Source organism: Hyperolius riggenbachi, chromosome 6 (assembly GCF_040937935.1).
Source record: "Hyperolius riggenbachi isolate aHypRig1 chromosome 6, aHypRig1.pri, whole genome shotgun sequence".
NCBI classification, from domain to species: Eukaryota; Metazoa; Chordata; class Amphibia; order Anura; family Hyperoliidae; genus Hyperolius; species Hyperolius riggenbachi.
The window spans coordinates 244,523,720-244,539,565 of record NC_090651.1 but is presented as its reverse complement, the minus strand read 5'-3'; the positions used below and the strand labels follow the sequence as shown (position 1 = coordinate 244,539,565).

Genomic DNA, 15,846 nt, shown 5'->3' with positions numbered 1-15,846 from the left:
TGGTCTCTACACCCTGGAACTGGTCTAAGGAATAACACAGATGATACACAGTATTCCTAGTCTGGGGTGTGAGGTCCCTGGTCTCTACACCCTGGAACTGGTCTAAGGAATAACACAGATGATACACAGTAAACTGTGTGGATTCCCAGGTCCACCTGGTTCAACCACACTGAAGGATCTGACTAAGGTCTGAGTGCTAACACATAGGTATTCGCAACGCAAGACAACCAGCAACTGAACAGCAAGAGATATATATAGTAAAGCGCTCCACAGCGCCGCCCAGCTCCCATCAACCAATCACCTGCTGCCCGCCTCGATCAGCTGACCCTTCTCCTATTGGCATAAAGAGCCTGTCTTGCGGCGCGCGCGCAGCTCTCCATCTGTGTGCACTACTAGGTCCAGACAAACCAGAAGCATGTTGCTGCGGGGAAACTGCCGCTCTGTGCGCGGATTCCGCCGCCTCACTGTCAGAACGCGCGGCGGTTTCTCCGCAATCCGTCACAGAGAGGAATTAATTCTTTCGCCACATTGGGAGGCAAGTTATAAGTGTATGGACAGCTTTAAACATTTTTTAATAGATTAGACCTTATATTCAATTTACCCAATTGGCTTCAACTCACTAAGCTTTACCGTATTTGGTAATGTAGAAAACAGCTGATTTTACTGAACATGTTGTCCAATGTCAATTCACTAAAGCTGTCACCGCATTGAAAAGTAAAATGACCAACTAGTTATGAAATTACTGACTTGTGTAGTAAATACATCAATAAATGCCAATTCTCTAAGATTGAAGCATTCGGCTAATCAAGTTAGGTGTTCAATATTGTAAGACCAGCATGGAACTGTCGGTAACCAATAATCAAATATTTGGTAAAATGAACAGGCAAAGGAGACAGCCAATAGGAGGAGCCACCACGTTCTACTTCTCAAGCCACTGGTGCCGATATACTGCTGGACGGGACATCAGAAAGTAAAAAACACGATAGAGGAGCAGGACACATTCATAGAGGCTTTTTTGTATCCCTTTAGAGGAGTTGTGCAGTCTAAAGAGACTTTACTATTGCCTTTTACTAGCTTGCTGCTGAGACCTACTCCACAGCTGCTTAGACTTCTACTTATTACTGAACACATCTCAGTGAATAGTCATGCAGTTTTTGTTAAATTACTGACATACAGTATTACTGCATGTGCAAACATCTTAGTGAATTTGGAAAAAATAAGTCTACAGTACAGAATGCGGTATTTTACCAATTTTAGTGAATTGAAGCCATTGAATCTAAGGAAAATTCATTAAAAATTGAGCCCTCCTTGATTGATGTTTGACTGTGTTGCTGATCAAACATTGATTGTAAAAGGAAGGAGAGCGAAGTTCCATAGCTTTCTGTAGGATCTGATCTCTCCTGAGACCTGATCTACTATATAATGGAAGGTAGATATGAGTTACCGTCTATACTCGCATATAAGGCGACCTGCATATAAGCCGACCCCCCAACTTTTACCTAAAAAACCCAGGGAAAAATGATTGACCCACATATAAGCCGGGGGTAGGAAATGCTGGATTGGTGCAGGCCGCGTGATCCCCCCAGTGTGTCCCAGTATAGCTAGTATAGTGCCCAGTATGGGTAAGTAGTGCCTCAGTATAGCTAGTATAGTGCCCAGTATAGCTAGTATAGTGCCCCGTATAGCTAGTATAGTGCCCCAGTATTGGTAGGTAGTGCCCCAGTAGAGCTAGTAAAGTGCACAGTATAGCTAGTACAGTGCCCAGTATAGCTAGTAAAGTGCCCAGTATAGCCAGTAAAGTGCCCAGTATAGCCAGTAAAGTGCCCAGTATAGCTAGTATAGTGACCCAGTATTGGTAGGTAGTGCCCCAGTAGAGCTAGTAAAGTGCACAGTATAGCTATTATAGTGCCCAGTATAGCTAGTAAAGTGCCCAGTATAGCCAGTATAGTGCCCAGTATAGCCAGTATAGTGCCCAGTATAGCTAGTATAGTGCCCAGTATAGCAAGTATAGTGCCCAGTTTAGCCAGTAAAGTGGCCAGTATAGCCAGTATAATGCCCAGTATAGTGCCCAGTATAGCCAGTATAGTTCCCAGTATAGCGACTATCCTCCCCCCCCCCCCGCGGCCGCCGCTGCTGCTGTTGTTACCTGTTTAGCCGGCGGCCGCTTCCTCTAATCCGGGTGCCCCTCACGCTCTGCTCTTCATCATGCGTATAAGTGTATCACAGCAGCGCGCCTGGCGCTGCTGCTGTGACGAGGCAGAAGAGAGCGGTTCCCCTGGTAACGGCGATGTGTTCTCGCCGTTACCAGGGAAACTGCTCCGGCCGCGGAGGGAGCGGGCGGGGGGGGGGGGGGGGGCACGGACCACCACCCAAGACTCGCATACAAGCCGACCCCCCGGTCAAAAATTTGGCTTGTATGCAAGTATATACGGTATTTACCAAATCTTTATAGTGCATGTCCAACTTTACATTAAAAATAAGAAAGTTCAAGATATGACCCAGGAGAGGGTTGCATAATTTTTGCACCAAGTGACAGAATGTGTTTTTTTTAATCCTGTCCAGGTTGGCCAGATCACTTATGTGTCAACTCCATTGTCTTAGCAGTGATAGTAAAGTTTAACCTTCAAATCTATAGGGAAATCAATGCAGCACTGCTATATGCAATCAGACAGTAGGCAGCTGCTCAGAGCTTCTGCTTGCTCTGGAGACACCTTCCTAAAGCGGTATTAAATGCTGTTATAATATTCAATAAAAATGTATTTTCCTACTTTTTATAACCCATCCAGTTATCATATTTGCTTTTGTGCACAAGTATTATTAAATTAGATATGACAAGTTCCTAAAGTGCATGGGTTTTTTTGCTCTGAAAGCTGCCATTGCATTTCTTTCATCACTACAGCATTTATATATTGTAATGCACCCAGTGAATTTTTCTGAGCTGTCTGCTGATCTAGACAGTTAGAAGGAGTTTCACAACTGCTAGGGAATGTTTACATTCTTCTCTAGAGGACAACTGAAGATAGAGGGATATGGAAGCTGTCATATTTATTTCCTTTTAAAGGGAACCTTAACTGAGATGGATATGAATGTTTCCTTTTAAGCAATACCAGTTGCCTGGCAGTCCTGCTGATCTCTTTGGTTGCAGTAGTGGCTGAATCACACACCTGAAACAAGCATGCAGCTAATCCAGTCTGACTTCAGTCAGAGCACCTGATTTGTATGCTTGTTGAGGGGCTGTGGCTGAAAGTATTAGAGACATAGAATCAGCAGGAGAGTCAGGCAACTGGCATTATTTAAAATCCATATCATTCTCAGTTTAGGTTCCCTTTAAGCAATACCAGTTGCCTGGCTATCTTGCTGATCCCCTGCCTCTAATACAGTTAGCCATAGCCCCTGAACAATCATGCAAACATTATTGTCAGATCTGACAGGATTAGCTTCATGCTTGTTTCTGGTGTGATTCAGACACTGCTGCAGCCAAATAGATCAGCAGAGCTGCCAGGCAACTGGTATTGTGTAAAAGGAAATAAATATGGTAGCGTCCATATCCCTCTCGCTTCAGTTGTCCTTTAAGTAAACACAAGCTAATGTAATCACCAGTTCGGATTCGGCTCTCACTGCAGGGAGCTTTCTATTGAAAAAGTAAGTCCTGTGTTTAACTGTTTGGCTGCTGTTCTGCTTAAAAAAATTGTGGTAGTATATTATATGCTGTAAATAATCTTTTAGACCAAAGAACAAATACTGGGTTTCATACCGCTTAACAAGGAGCCAGAAGCAACAAATAATGTGCTGGCTTTATGGCACATTAGAATCCACAGGGAACAGCAGTGCTGCAAGCTTTGTGACTGCTTGACACATTTTCCCAGTGCATTAGAAAGCAGCTGCAAAGGAACATGTATTATTCAGATGCTTTCCCCTGTACTATGGAAAACTATGGATTGTCAGTTTCCAGAAACACTGCTCTATGTTTATATGTGCAGAACAAAATCCAATCTCAGGTGCTCTGTGGCTGCCTACCTGACCACATCAAACAGAGGCGACTACCATTGCAAAGAGTACAGACTAGCAATAAATTCCACAACAGATTAAAGCCAAATTCCAAGAGAAAACAGCTTGTTTTTGTTCAGCAGAATGTGGAAATGGGTTAGAATCTGTTTTGGTCCATTATTGGCATCTGCTGTATGTCCTCTTCAGGAAGATCTTCTATCTCTTCTAAGCAGTAGAGTATTGCACCGTATTAGCCATCAGCCATCGCTGAGCGATTTATACTGTGAATTTACAGCGCTTTTCTGAGCAATTTTGCTCAGCGATGATTTTTTTCACTTCCTGACGTAAGTCAGAGGGTGAACTCTTTAACCCAGAAATGAATAAATACAATATATTCATTCATAAAAGCGCTTGTGAAATCGCTATACACAGTGCTTTTTCAAGTGCTTTATGATTTCCCTATACCTTTCATTGAGCCAAACGCTCAGAAAATGGTACATGTAGCGCATTTGCGATTTTAATGTAATCGCAACGCTCACATGTGAACACTGCCATAGGATATCGTTACACAAGCGCGATTTGCAAAATCACCAGTGCTTAAAAAAATCAACCAACGCTGATAGGGCTTGATTCACAAAGCGTGATAACTGTTATCATGGTCGCGCTAGCGTTTTGCCTGCGCTTTAATGCGCGTAACGGTTTTCGCTTAAAATGAAAATTCGCGTTTGCACGCAGAAATTCACAATTGCGCACACAAACCGTTATGCACGTTATAGCGCTCAAAACGCTAGCTCTCCCCAGTTCCACCAGCGTTTATATCAAAGAGTAGAGAGTAGTGAGAGTAATAGATAGCAGTCCATCTTTAGCTGCTTTACAAATAAATGATCTTTGCGTGGCTGTCATTCTGATCTTCTGGTTTCAGCAGTGACTCTGACTCACAGACCTGGAAGAAGTATGCAGTCCATGAAGTCAGACTTTGAGTCACATCACCTGACCTGCATGGCCATGTCTAGTTCAGTGACTCTGAGGGCCATTTTACACTTAATGCTTTTTAATGCGTTGCGTTTTAATGTATTTTTTTCTCCATAGAAGTGCATTGTGGAAAAGCTTCAGGCCGGTTTCACACTGGAAACCAGCGTTATAGGTGCGGTACAATCGGATGATCGAATTGCACCGTAATGTTAAATATAGCCTTTAGAGATTTCCGTCGCAATGCACGGTATTCTCTAATCTGGCTGCAAGCCAAACTAAAAGGGATAATCTCTAGCACTCACTTCCCGTGGTGGAAATATGAAGTGCAGAGAAGTGTATTGACAAAATAGGGTTCCGCGACGTGAACGCAAAACAAATTTAAAATATCTGCGGCACTACAGACATACATGACTTCCGGTCGCCGCACGTTGCCACGGGTGGTTGCCAATAATGCACTGTTGTCATTGTGTCAAATCGGTACTTCTGTCGCATTGCACTGCAGAAGGTGCATTGCTTTAAAGTTAACCTTAAGTGAAAAAAAAACGAGTTCTACTCACCTGGGGCTTTCCTCAGCCCCCTGCAGCTGATCGGTGCCCTCGACGTGTCTCTCCGATCCTCCTGGTCCCGGCGGCGACCACTTCCGGTTTCGCCGTCAGGACCCGACAGGCTGGGAATGCGAGTGATTCTTCGCATTCCCAGCAACAATAGCTCCCTCTATGTTGCTATAGCGGCTATAGCAACATAGAGGGCACCGATCAGCTGCAGGGGGCTGAGGAAAGCCCCAGGTGAGTAGAACTCATTTTTTTCTTTTCACTTAAGTGCCTCTTTAACGTTACCCTGCGGTAAAAAAAGAGTAACACAATGCAATGAAAAAATCCCAATGTGAAAGGGGCCTACGTTTTTCAGCCTATAATGTGAAAGAGGCCATAGGGAAACATGGACACTGGACTGCACATTAGTTGTCCTTTCAGTTACAACTGACAGTAACTCATATAGTGTAAAAGGACCCTGTCAGTGTTAAAAGTACTATCAGCGAGGCAAACAGCATTTTTGTACAGAAATAAAGATGGCAGCCTCCATATCCTTCTGGCAGGTTTCCTTTAAAGGGAAGGTCCAAGCAAAATAAAAAAATGAGTTTCACTTACCTGGGGCTTCTATTAGCCCCATGCAGCCATCCTGTGCCCTCGTAGTCACTTACTGCTGCTCCAGTCCCCCGCTGCCAGCTTGCCGACCTCGGAGGTCGGCGGGACGCATTGCGTACATTTTTACGCATTCCCGCTAGTGCAGGAACATTAACAAATACATTTTTACGCATTACTGGTTTAATACGTAAAAATGTACGCATTGAACCAGTAACGCGTAAAAATGTATGTGTTAATGTTCCTGGACTAGCGGGAATGCGTAAAAATGTACGCAATGCGTCCCGCCGACCTCCGAGGTCAGCAAGCTGCCAGCGGGGGACTGGAGCAGCAGTGAGTGACTACGAGGGCACAGGATGGCTGCATGGGGCTGGGAGAAGCCCCAGGTAAGTGAAACTCATTTTTTTATTTTGCTTGGACCTTCCCTTTAAAGCCATGGAAGTCTCAGTGGAAGGAAGTGAAATTCTCTCCAATATGGACAGAGACAATATTAAAAACTTAAAGTGTGTTATAACATCTTTTAGACTTTTCAAAACTAAAATAGATATTCTTCCTGGGCTAATTAGTGTGATTGGAAATAACTCTTTACAATATCAATAGTGGAAAGGATTTTTTTCAGTAACAGATACAAACCGTGTGTGCGATTTGCCTGCTTGTGCTTGTGTGTGTGTGTGTGTTAAATATGTAATTGTGTGTTCCTCTCCCCCAACAGAGCTACGCAAGGAGTATTGTAAATAGGACTGAATTCTTGCTCCTGGCTGGCCCAGAAGCAGTTCTTTCAACTAAGAGGAGGACCTCACCGGTTCAGCAGTGTTTTTATTCAAGATGTGTCTTATGTGTGTCTTCATGTTCTATCCGCGGAGATCTCTGCTTTTGGCAGCATTGACTTATTTTACTGGAACATTAAAAATGATACATAAAGACATTTAGGATGCCTCTGTGGACTGTATATGGTACTTTGTTCTGCCTACTATTTCTGTCTATGCTATGTATCTATCAAGGATATAGATAACTTTGCAGATACCTTGTTGCCATAGTGATAGTATCATAAGTGCTTACTGCAATAGCTTCTGCTAGAAAAGCCAGGGCTCAAATAGATAGCAGCAATATACTGTGTGCAGCAGTTTACATTGCTGGTTTATGGATGGGCAGTATACAAATATATGTGTATAAATCATAATCACAAACCAAAAAAATGGCTGTAAATTAATTGGCTGGCCTAGTTTATTCTGGCAAATCTGGCATTTGTCACAAGGGCTGATGCATTAGTGTTTGTATATTAATATGACTCTAACAGTGACACAGGAACAGGGTCTGCAGTGGATGCTTCCTGTGTTCCCATTCTCATGTAACCACTGCTAGTTGCTGGCAGCCTTGTGATTTGCTCCCTGCCATGGCCACCCTACCCTGCAGCTCTCACTTACCACTGTAGCATAGAGTGCTTGTGCTATTCCAGTCCTGGAGAGCAGAGGACGGAAGCACAAGTCTTCAGCTAGCCATACACAAGTCAATAACAGCCGCTGGATTTATACTTTTTCCACCCCTAGGCCAAGAGTGTTGGGACTCCTCTTCTGTGCAGCAGCACCCCTCCCATGCCATGTGCAGCCCCCTCTTCCATGTGTAACATCCATGTACTGTACTGCAGCAGTTCTCTTTAATGAACAGCTTCTATGGACATTCGCTTCCTTTTCTCATGTGTTGCTCCGCATATGCAGCCTCCTCTTTCATATGTATCAACCTCTTTTCATGACCCGGAGGCCCCTTAGGCTGCAGCCGCCCAAGGTATGGGCCTTTGTGGTTGTTCCAGAAATCTGTTTGAGTTGGAAATCTGTTAACTGCTCATGATGGATTTACCACCATTGTTCAGCAGGAATCTGATCAAGAATTATCCCTACAGTGCTGCCCTCCGTAGCACTGTACAGTTTTATACCATTGGCCATTGATTTCCCTCTCCTCCCAACTGTTGTTTCTGATTTCAATCACTGATTCCAACCACCGATATAAACCATTGAAATCATTTGATCTGAAATAATTGGGTCACAATAAATAATTGGCAGATCAAAATAAGGCCCATTTTGTTCCTTGAGAAATCTCAACCCATCCTTTGGTCAGTACAGCAATGTGCACACTTGTGGGGTGTAATGCTTTACATGCTAGACTAGCACTAGGGCTTCACTTCATTGTAAGTGAAAAAACAAGGGAGAACAGGAAGTGCACATAGCCTGGGTAAATGTACAGTTATTGCTGGATTTATGCACAGACCAGAGCAGCCAGCTTTGATCTCAGCAGTTGCACATTATTTACTTTTTGTTTAGCAGTTGTCTTTATTGACCTGTTTGTATGTGCCCTCTGTTACATGGGGTCCATAGCTAGAACCGAACAGCTAGCAAGCAGATTAGAGTAACAAGGGTGACTGGGTTTAATTCTGAGTTTACACTCTCAGCCCAGTTCTAATTGTGGAACGTATCTCTAGTCAGGGGAGTTGCTAGGATCCTAAGAAATCCGGGGCACTTTTTGGCACTCCAGCCAGAAAATGGGTGTGGCCATGCACCAGAATGTGGGTGTGGCCATGGGTGGAGCCAAATTTATATGAACTTAACAACAGTCTAAGCAGGCCTGCCCAGCAAAATGTTGGATGAAGCCCCCTCTTCAAAAAAAAACCCAAAATGCAGCATATCACATAAATAGGCAGTGTCACTTAAACATAACTAGGCAGAGTTAACTGCCCTCTGTGCTGGGTGGTCTGGCTTTCTACTGAGCAAGCTGGCATGCCACCAGGTTATTTGGCAGTTCCCTAAAGCATTCCCTGACCTTTGCTCCCACGGGCCTCCCATTGAGGCACCACAACTCCCAGCATGCCCCCATAGAAGAACCGCAGCTCCCTATATGCCCCCATGAAGGCATCACAGTGCCCAGCATGGCTCCACAGCACCCAGTATGCCCACATAGAGGCACTACAGCTCCCAGCATGACTCCGATTGATGCACCACAGCTCCCAGCATGCCCGCCATTGAGGTACCACAGCTGACTGCCTGAGGGACATCCAGGGCACCCAAGAATAGATCCGGGGCACGTGCCACTGATCTTTGGGGCTAGCAACGCCCCTGTCTCTGGTGGTTTCTGTCATCACAACATTCATCAGTTACACACTGCAAGGGAAGAAGGAATCAGACAGTAAGCATAGAATTGTATATGGGACTGGTACTCTTTTTATGGGGAATGTTGCTAGCTGAATTCTCTGTGCACAGTGTGAGTGGATGAGCTGAAGACAAAAACAGCACATGAAAATACACCAGTCTACACAGATCAGCTACAGAACCTGAACAACCAACATCTGAAGTCAATTACATTGATTATCATATTGTAATAGCACCTGTCAAGGGGAGGGATCAGGGGCATAACAATAGCCCCTGCGATCCCTGCCATCCCAGGGGCCCCAGGAGATAAGGGGGCCAGCTCCTGTGCTGCCTTACATGAAGAGCAGCGGCAGCAGAGCATGGGAGAACTGGCCAGTGGGGAAGGGGGGAGATTTCCCCCCAGGCTGCCTCTCATTTAATTATTTAGGGCTGGTACAGTGCCTGGTGCATTCATGTTTTTGTATAAGGCAAAGTGAACCACTAGGCTGGCTGAGGGAAATAAACGCCCAATTACAGAGTACTTAGAGGGCGGGCAAGCTAGTAAATATATACAGCATGATGCAGAGCAGAGGCTTGCCTGCAGGGTCCATGGGAAAAAAATCTGTCTAGTCTCTCACCCCTGTTAAAATGATTGCATGTGCACAGCTACATAAGGTATTGTCTAGGTTGAAAAGTTTTCGACTCCAGAAGGGCTGCTTGCACGTGGGGCACGTGTGTGATGTTATTTGGGCTGGGGCTGCTGTGAAAACGGGCCTCTCTAGTTTATGTTTTCCCTCCAGGCCAAAAGGTCCCAGTCCTCCCCTGCAGCAGAGCGTCATATTTTACCTGCTTCCGGCAGCAGGACTGGTCTTCATCTCTACTTGCCTATCACCTTTCACCCCCTGAAGAGAGGAGCAAAGAGAATGTGTCCTGCCACCATAAGCAGTTTAATTATCATGCTCTGCTGCTGCTCTGCTATAGTTTTGTTGAGGGGGGGGGGAGTGCCTGGCTATAAATACGCCGCTGGGAGGGATATAATAGACAGCAAGTGAACAGCCAGTACTTGAAGGTGATGTGTTGGTAGCAGGAAAATAGGCTAGCACAAGGACCTGAGGGGCTTTGATAAGGGCCATTTTGTTATGGTTAGATGAGTGGGTCTTTTGAGGTGGTCCTTGTATTCAGTGTCCAGTACCTACTGAAAGTGTGCCAGCAGGGTCATGGGCGCCCCAGGCTCTGATGCATGTAAACAGTAAGGCTTGCCTGCCTGGTTCAGTCCCACAGAAGAGATACTGTAGCACAAATTGCTGAAATACATAATAACAGAACATTTTCACAATACACAATGAGTTACAGCTTGCTGCAAATAGGCTTACTTCAGGCTAGTGTGACAACACTGACCCCTGTCTAGATAAGACAGAACATTTATATCGTGCTTTTCTCCTGGTGGACTCAAATTTCTTCAGGGCTGCAGCCACGTAGGACATGCTCCACAACCAGGATCATTTGCCCAAAAACTCCTTACTGTTCTTACATAACGGCTTGTGACAGGATTTGAGCTCTGGTCAAAGGCTCAAATCTTACATCAAAGGCAAGCATAATTAACCAGTATGCTATCCAGCTGTCTACTGCCTCAACCACTTACAAAAAGCATGTCAGTGTCAGAACTGGTCCATAGAACAATGGAAGGAGATGGCCAGGTATGATAAATCACATCTTCTTTAGGTAATGAGGATGTTGCTTTACCATAAACTAACTACCTAAAGATCATTCCAGAAGACTCACATCCCTTCCTGGCAATGGTATCCCTGATGGCAGAAGACTTGCTACAGACAGCTTGTTGCCAGATACCACGGGACACCTTCAGAGATCTTGTGGAGTCCATTCTTTAGTGGGGCAGAACTGTTTTAGTGACACAACCCCATATGCTATTCACTTTTTCACCCGAGTTATCTCCTAGGAGATCATTTTCATCTTCTCTTTAAATTACATTTTCTGCATTTTACAATTGAAAAAGTATTCAAAAGATAAGGAAAAAGTACCATCAAATTCATTTTGAGCATTTTCTTGCTTGCTGGTGGCTTAAAAGGCATTTTATGACAAGCTGTGAAAATATCACCTAGGAGAAAACTCAGGAGAAAAACTAAACTGCATATGGGCCATGGGCCAGGGTTTTCACCTTGGAGATAATGTTTCATCTTCTATTTAAAATAACTTTCCAGCACTTTTCAACTAAAAAAGTACCAAAACGTAAATGAAAAAGTACTATCAAAATTATTTTGAGTATTTTTTTTATTTCTGGTGGCTTAAAATTTATATTATCAACAATTTTAAAAATATCACCTAGGAGAAAACTGAGGTGAAAAAGTGAATTGCATATGGGCCAGGGAGGTTTGATTCGTTTGTCTAGTGTTACATACAGTGGCCCATATGCAATTCACTTTTTCTCCTGAGTTTTCTCCTAGGAGATAATTTTTCATCTTCAATTTAAAGTAACTTTTTAGCACTTTGCAATGGAAAAGTACCAAAAAATAGGTGAAAAAGTACTGTAACAATTATATTGAATATTAGTTTGCTTACTGGTGGTGTAAAAAGCATTTTATATACAAGTTGGGAAAATATCGCCTAGAAGAAAACTCAGGTGAAAAAGTGAATTGCATATGGCCCAGTACCTCTAATTTTAAACTCTAGTCTAGATCCATCTCAATACTGCAAGCATTTGAATTATTTTCTCAGATGTCAATACCTGTGCCTTAAATTTTTGAAAACTGTGTTTTTATAAGATGTTGAGCAGTTCATAAAGTAATGTTGCAGTTAGCATTCCATAAAGGAGTTATATTGTTGTATTTGACTAAGAACCACATAACAATGTTTTGAAAAGAATAGTTAGTCTAATCAGTGTAATCTTAACTGGCCACTATGTAGAAGTATGTCCCGTTTATTTTAATAGTGGAAATACTTAAAAAAAAGTAATATATGTTTTTGATTGGTGAGCAATGTTACTCTGTGCCCATGCCCAGCCCATCTCTTTTAACCATACCTGAGAATAGGTTGGAAATGTAATTGTACAATGTTATCTTATACGTTATAGAATATGTACATCATTTTACATTCCCCTTATTGAAGCCAGACAAATTCTGAACTGCTGTATCCAAGAAAAAGATTTCTGCTCACCAAGGGTTTGGTGACAAGTTTGCAGAGCAATAAACCTGTTTGCTAAGGAAAAAGTTGAATGTTGCCACTTTTTTACCTTCCTTGAGACACCCAACACTGAAGTGATCATCAATAAAAATAATTTTATAAATGAAGTTCTTATGACAAAGATACCCTGAGATGTGCCGATACTGACAGAGGAGATTGCTTGTCCTTCTCTCCAGTCTCTTGTCTGGTCATTATCTACAGCAGCAATCCTTTTCAAGACCTTTGACGAGGCTCTGGCACAAATGGGCACATGTAATTATCTTAATCTCCACTCTTCAGCTCAATGATCAGTGAGGCATAGTTGTTCTTTTGTTTATTTACATTTTCTTGCCTCTTTAAAACATTGTGTGTCATGTTTCGCATTCATATATTTGTCACGTTTCAATGTTGCCCTCCAGCTATAAACAGAAAACACATGAAAGGCTTACTGAAAGAGACTATGATGTCTAAAATAAACATTGCATGTGTGGTGTTCTCCTAAAAAAATTATAGTTTATTTTCTAACTCATCCTCCAAGCCCATGTGCACTGATTTCCGGCACATATCCCTAACCCCCTACAGAGATGTGCTGTGGGGCTTCCATGGCATTCTTTATTAGGGATGGTTAATGAGATACAAATAATTCTGAGTTGATGCAGGATTATGCAAATGTTGTATGCAAATGTAGGCAGCTTGAAAATGACATTTTACTTCAGCAGGATTTAATTGGTTAATTTTCAAGCTGCATAAATTTGCATACAAAACTTGCATAATGCTGCATCAACTCAAAATTATTTGCATCTCATTGACCGCCCTATTCTCCATCTTGAGTAGAGAGAAGGCCATGGTGTTTGGCTGTGAGGGGGCTACGCGCCAGAAGTGGACGCACATGGGGCTTGGAGGATGAGTTAGAGAAAAACTCCGGTAAGTCTTATATCTTTTTACGAGAACACTACACATGTTTTTTTACACTACATAGTCTCTTTGATGTTATTGAACTGAGGACAATTTACTTGGAAGCACTGGGTCCTGGCAGTACAGTAGACAGCCTTATTGTGGCCCTCCCAGACTGACAGAAGCTGAAGATTGGATTATAAAATGTTTAATGGTATGAGGTCACTACATATGTAGATTGTTGCAGGCCAGTTTCATACCCCTGAGAAGAGTGACATACAGTGATTATATGTTGAACGTCATCATACAGTATATTATGCTGGTTGCGCTGATTCTGTTGATTAAGTAGCCCAAACAAGTTTTTTTAAAACAGATTTTATGATGTAATTGGTAACATCAAAGGCATTAGTCAAAATAACAGACAAAGATTGTACTGTAATGTGTATTAAATATGTCATTTGTAAAAAAAAATTCTACTGAAATAAATTTAGTTAAACTGGAATTGGCATGATGTTGATTATCATTATTTTACACATTTATTTAGTGCTGACACAATCTGCAATCTAATCCATTTCAAGGCAAGAATTCTACCCCCTTAGCCACAGTGATAGCTGTTTAATGTACATAACTGTATGCATGCTTGTTATAGTGTTTTGTATGTTTTCAGCATGGTGTTTAGAGCAATGTACATAACTGAACAGATCCTGAATCTTTTCTTGGGCAATCAAACCTTGGACTTCGGTCAATTTTGATTGAAATATTGGTTATTATAAGCGAATTAGGAAAGACCCTTCTTTTTATTGCTTGCAAACAGCTAGGAAACAAGGGGGGGATCACTGTTTGCACATCTTTGTCCTGTTTCTTCCAGGAAAAGCTAGCAGTGGTGGCATTTTGATACACATTTCTACTACAAGCTGCTTGAAAGCGTTCTGTGTAATGCTGGGCATACACGGCTGCTGGGAGGATTATCAATTGAGCCTGATGGCTCGATTGATAATATCCAACGTGTCCAATACCCCGCCGGGTTGATAGTGTGCTCGATACCAGCGGGGAGAACAATAGAAGAAATGAGCGGCTGATTAGCAGCCGCCCACGGGGACGAGCAGGGATCGATCTGCGCAGAGATCGGGGATGCGCCGGCATCGAGCCAGCGGCTCGATCCGGCGCATAATCGCAGCCGTGTATGCCCGGCATAAGAAAGTAAAATGATCAATACTCTCTGATTGATTCAGTATTGGAGAGATATTGATCGTGTGCTGGATCTCATACAAATCTTAATAGTGTGTGCCTGGCTAAACACACCTCTGAAGATTCAAAAATAAAAAAAAGTAGGAAACCACAGAGAGATCGAGCATTGGCTACAGATCCCAGCATGTCTAGCTAAAAACAGTAAAAACACATATTTAAGTCATCGTAGTACATACAGTGGGTTGCAAAAGTATTCGCCCCCCTTGAAGTTTTCCACATTTTGTGACATTACTGCCACAAACATGCATCAATTTTATTGGAATTCCATGTGAAAGACCAACACAAAGTGGTGTACATGTGAGAAGTGGTTCGAAAATCATACATCATTCCAAACATGTTTTACAAATAAATAACTGCAAAGTGGGGTGTGAGTAATTATTCGGCCCCCTGAGTCAATATACTTTGTAGAACCACCTTTTGCTGCAATTACAGCTGCCAGTCTTTTAGGGTATGTCTCTACCAGCTTTGCACATCTAGAGACTGAAATCCTTGCCCATTCTTCTTTGCAAAACAGCTCCAGCTCAGTCAGATTAGATGGACCGCGCTTGTGAACAGCAGTTCTTGCCACAGAATCTCGATTGGATTTAGATCGGGACTTTGACTGGGCCATTGTAACACATAGATATGTTTTGTTTTAAACCATTCCATTGTTGCCCTGGCTTTATGTTTAGGGTCATTGTCCTGTTGGACTCTTAGACAACCTCTGAGGCCCTCACAGAGCAGCTGTATTTGTACTGACATTATATTACACACAGGTGCACTCTATTTAGTCATTAGCACTTATCAGGCAATGTCTATAGGCAACTAACTGCACTCAGATCAAAGGGGGTTGAATAATTATGCACACACCACTTTGCAGTTATTTATTTGTAAACAATGTTTGGAATCATGTATGATTTTCGTTCCACTTCTCATGTGCACACCACTTTGTGTTCGTCTTTTATGTGGAATTCCAATAAAATTGATTCATGTTTGTGGCAGTAATATGACAAAATGTGGAAAACTTCAAGGGGGCCGAATACTTTTGCAACCCACTGTATAAAGAATGGGTGTCCTTTCCTGAAGTTGCACATAACGTGCTGAGTTAACTGTGGTGCTTCCTTAAAAAGGTGTAGCTGCGAAACAACATTGCTGATAGGCCCCAGCAACTAAGTGTCACATGGTAAGGATTTGGATAATGGATAACAGTCCTCCAAATGTTGTTTTATCGCTGCAACATGTAATTACTCATATTAATTAGATATGCTGACATCTGTGATCATTGCATCACCTTGTTTTTTTGTTTTTGTTTTTTTTTACATTTTTAATTATTA

The 15,846-nt window shown here is 42.7% G+C and overlaps 1 protein-coding gene across 3 annotated transcripts in view; it reads left to right on the top strand.

The window, feature by feature from the left end:
* MXRA8 (matrix remodeling associated 8) overlaps nucleotides 1-13,787 on the top strand; it is a 145,907-nt gene extending 132,120 nt beyond the window's left edge. For all 3 annotated transcript variants that reach the window (XM_068240618.1, XM_068240617.1, XM_068240619.1), the window contains exon 10: nucleotides 6,811-13,787. In XM_068240618.1, the coding sequence (XP_068096719.1) occupies nucleotides 6,811-6,836 (26 nt within the window). In that variant the 3' untranslated portion in view covers nucleotides 6,837-13,787. The remainder of the gene's footprint in view (nucleotides 1-6,810) is intronic.
* Nucleotides 13,788-15,846: the final 2,059 nt, after the last annotated feature.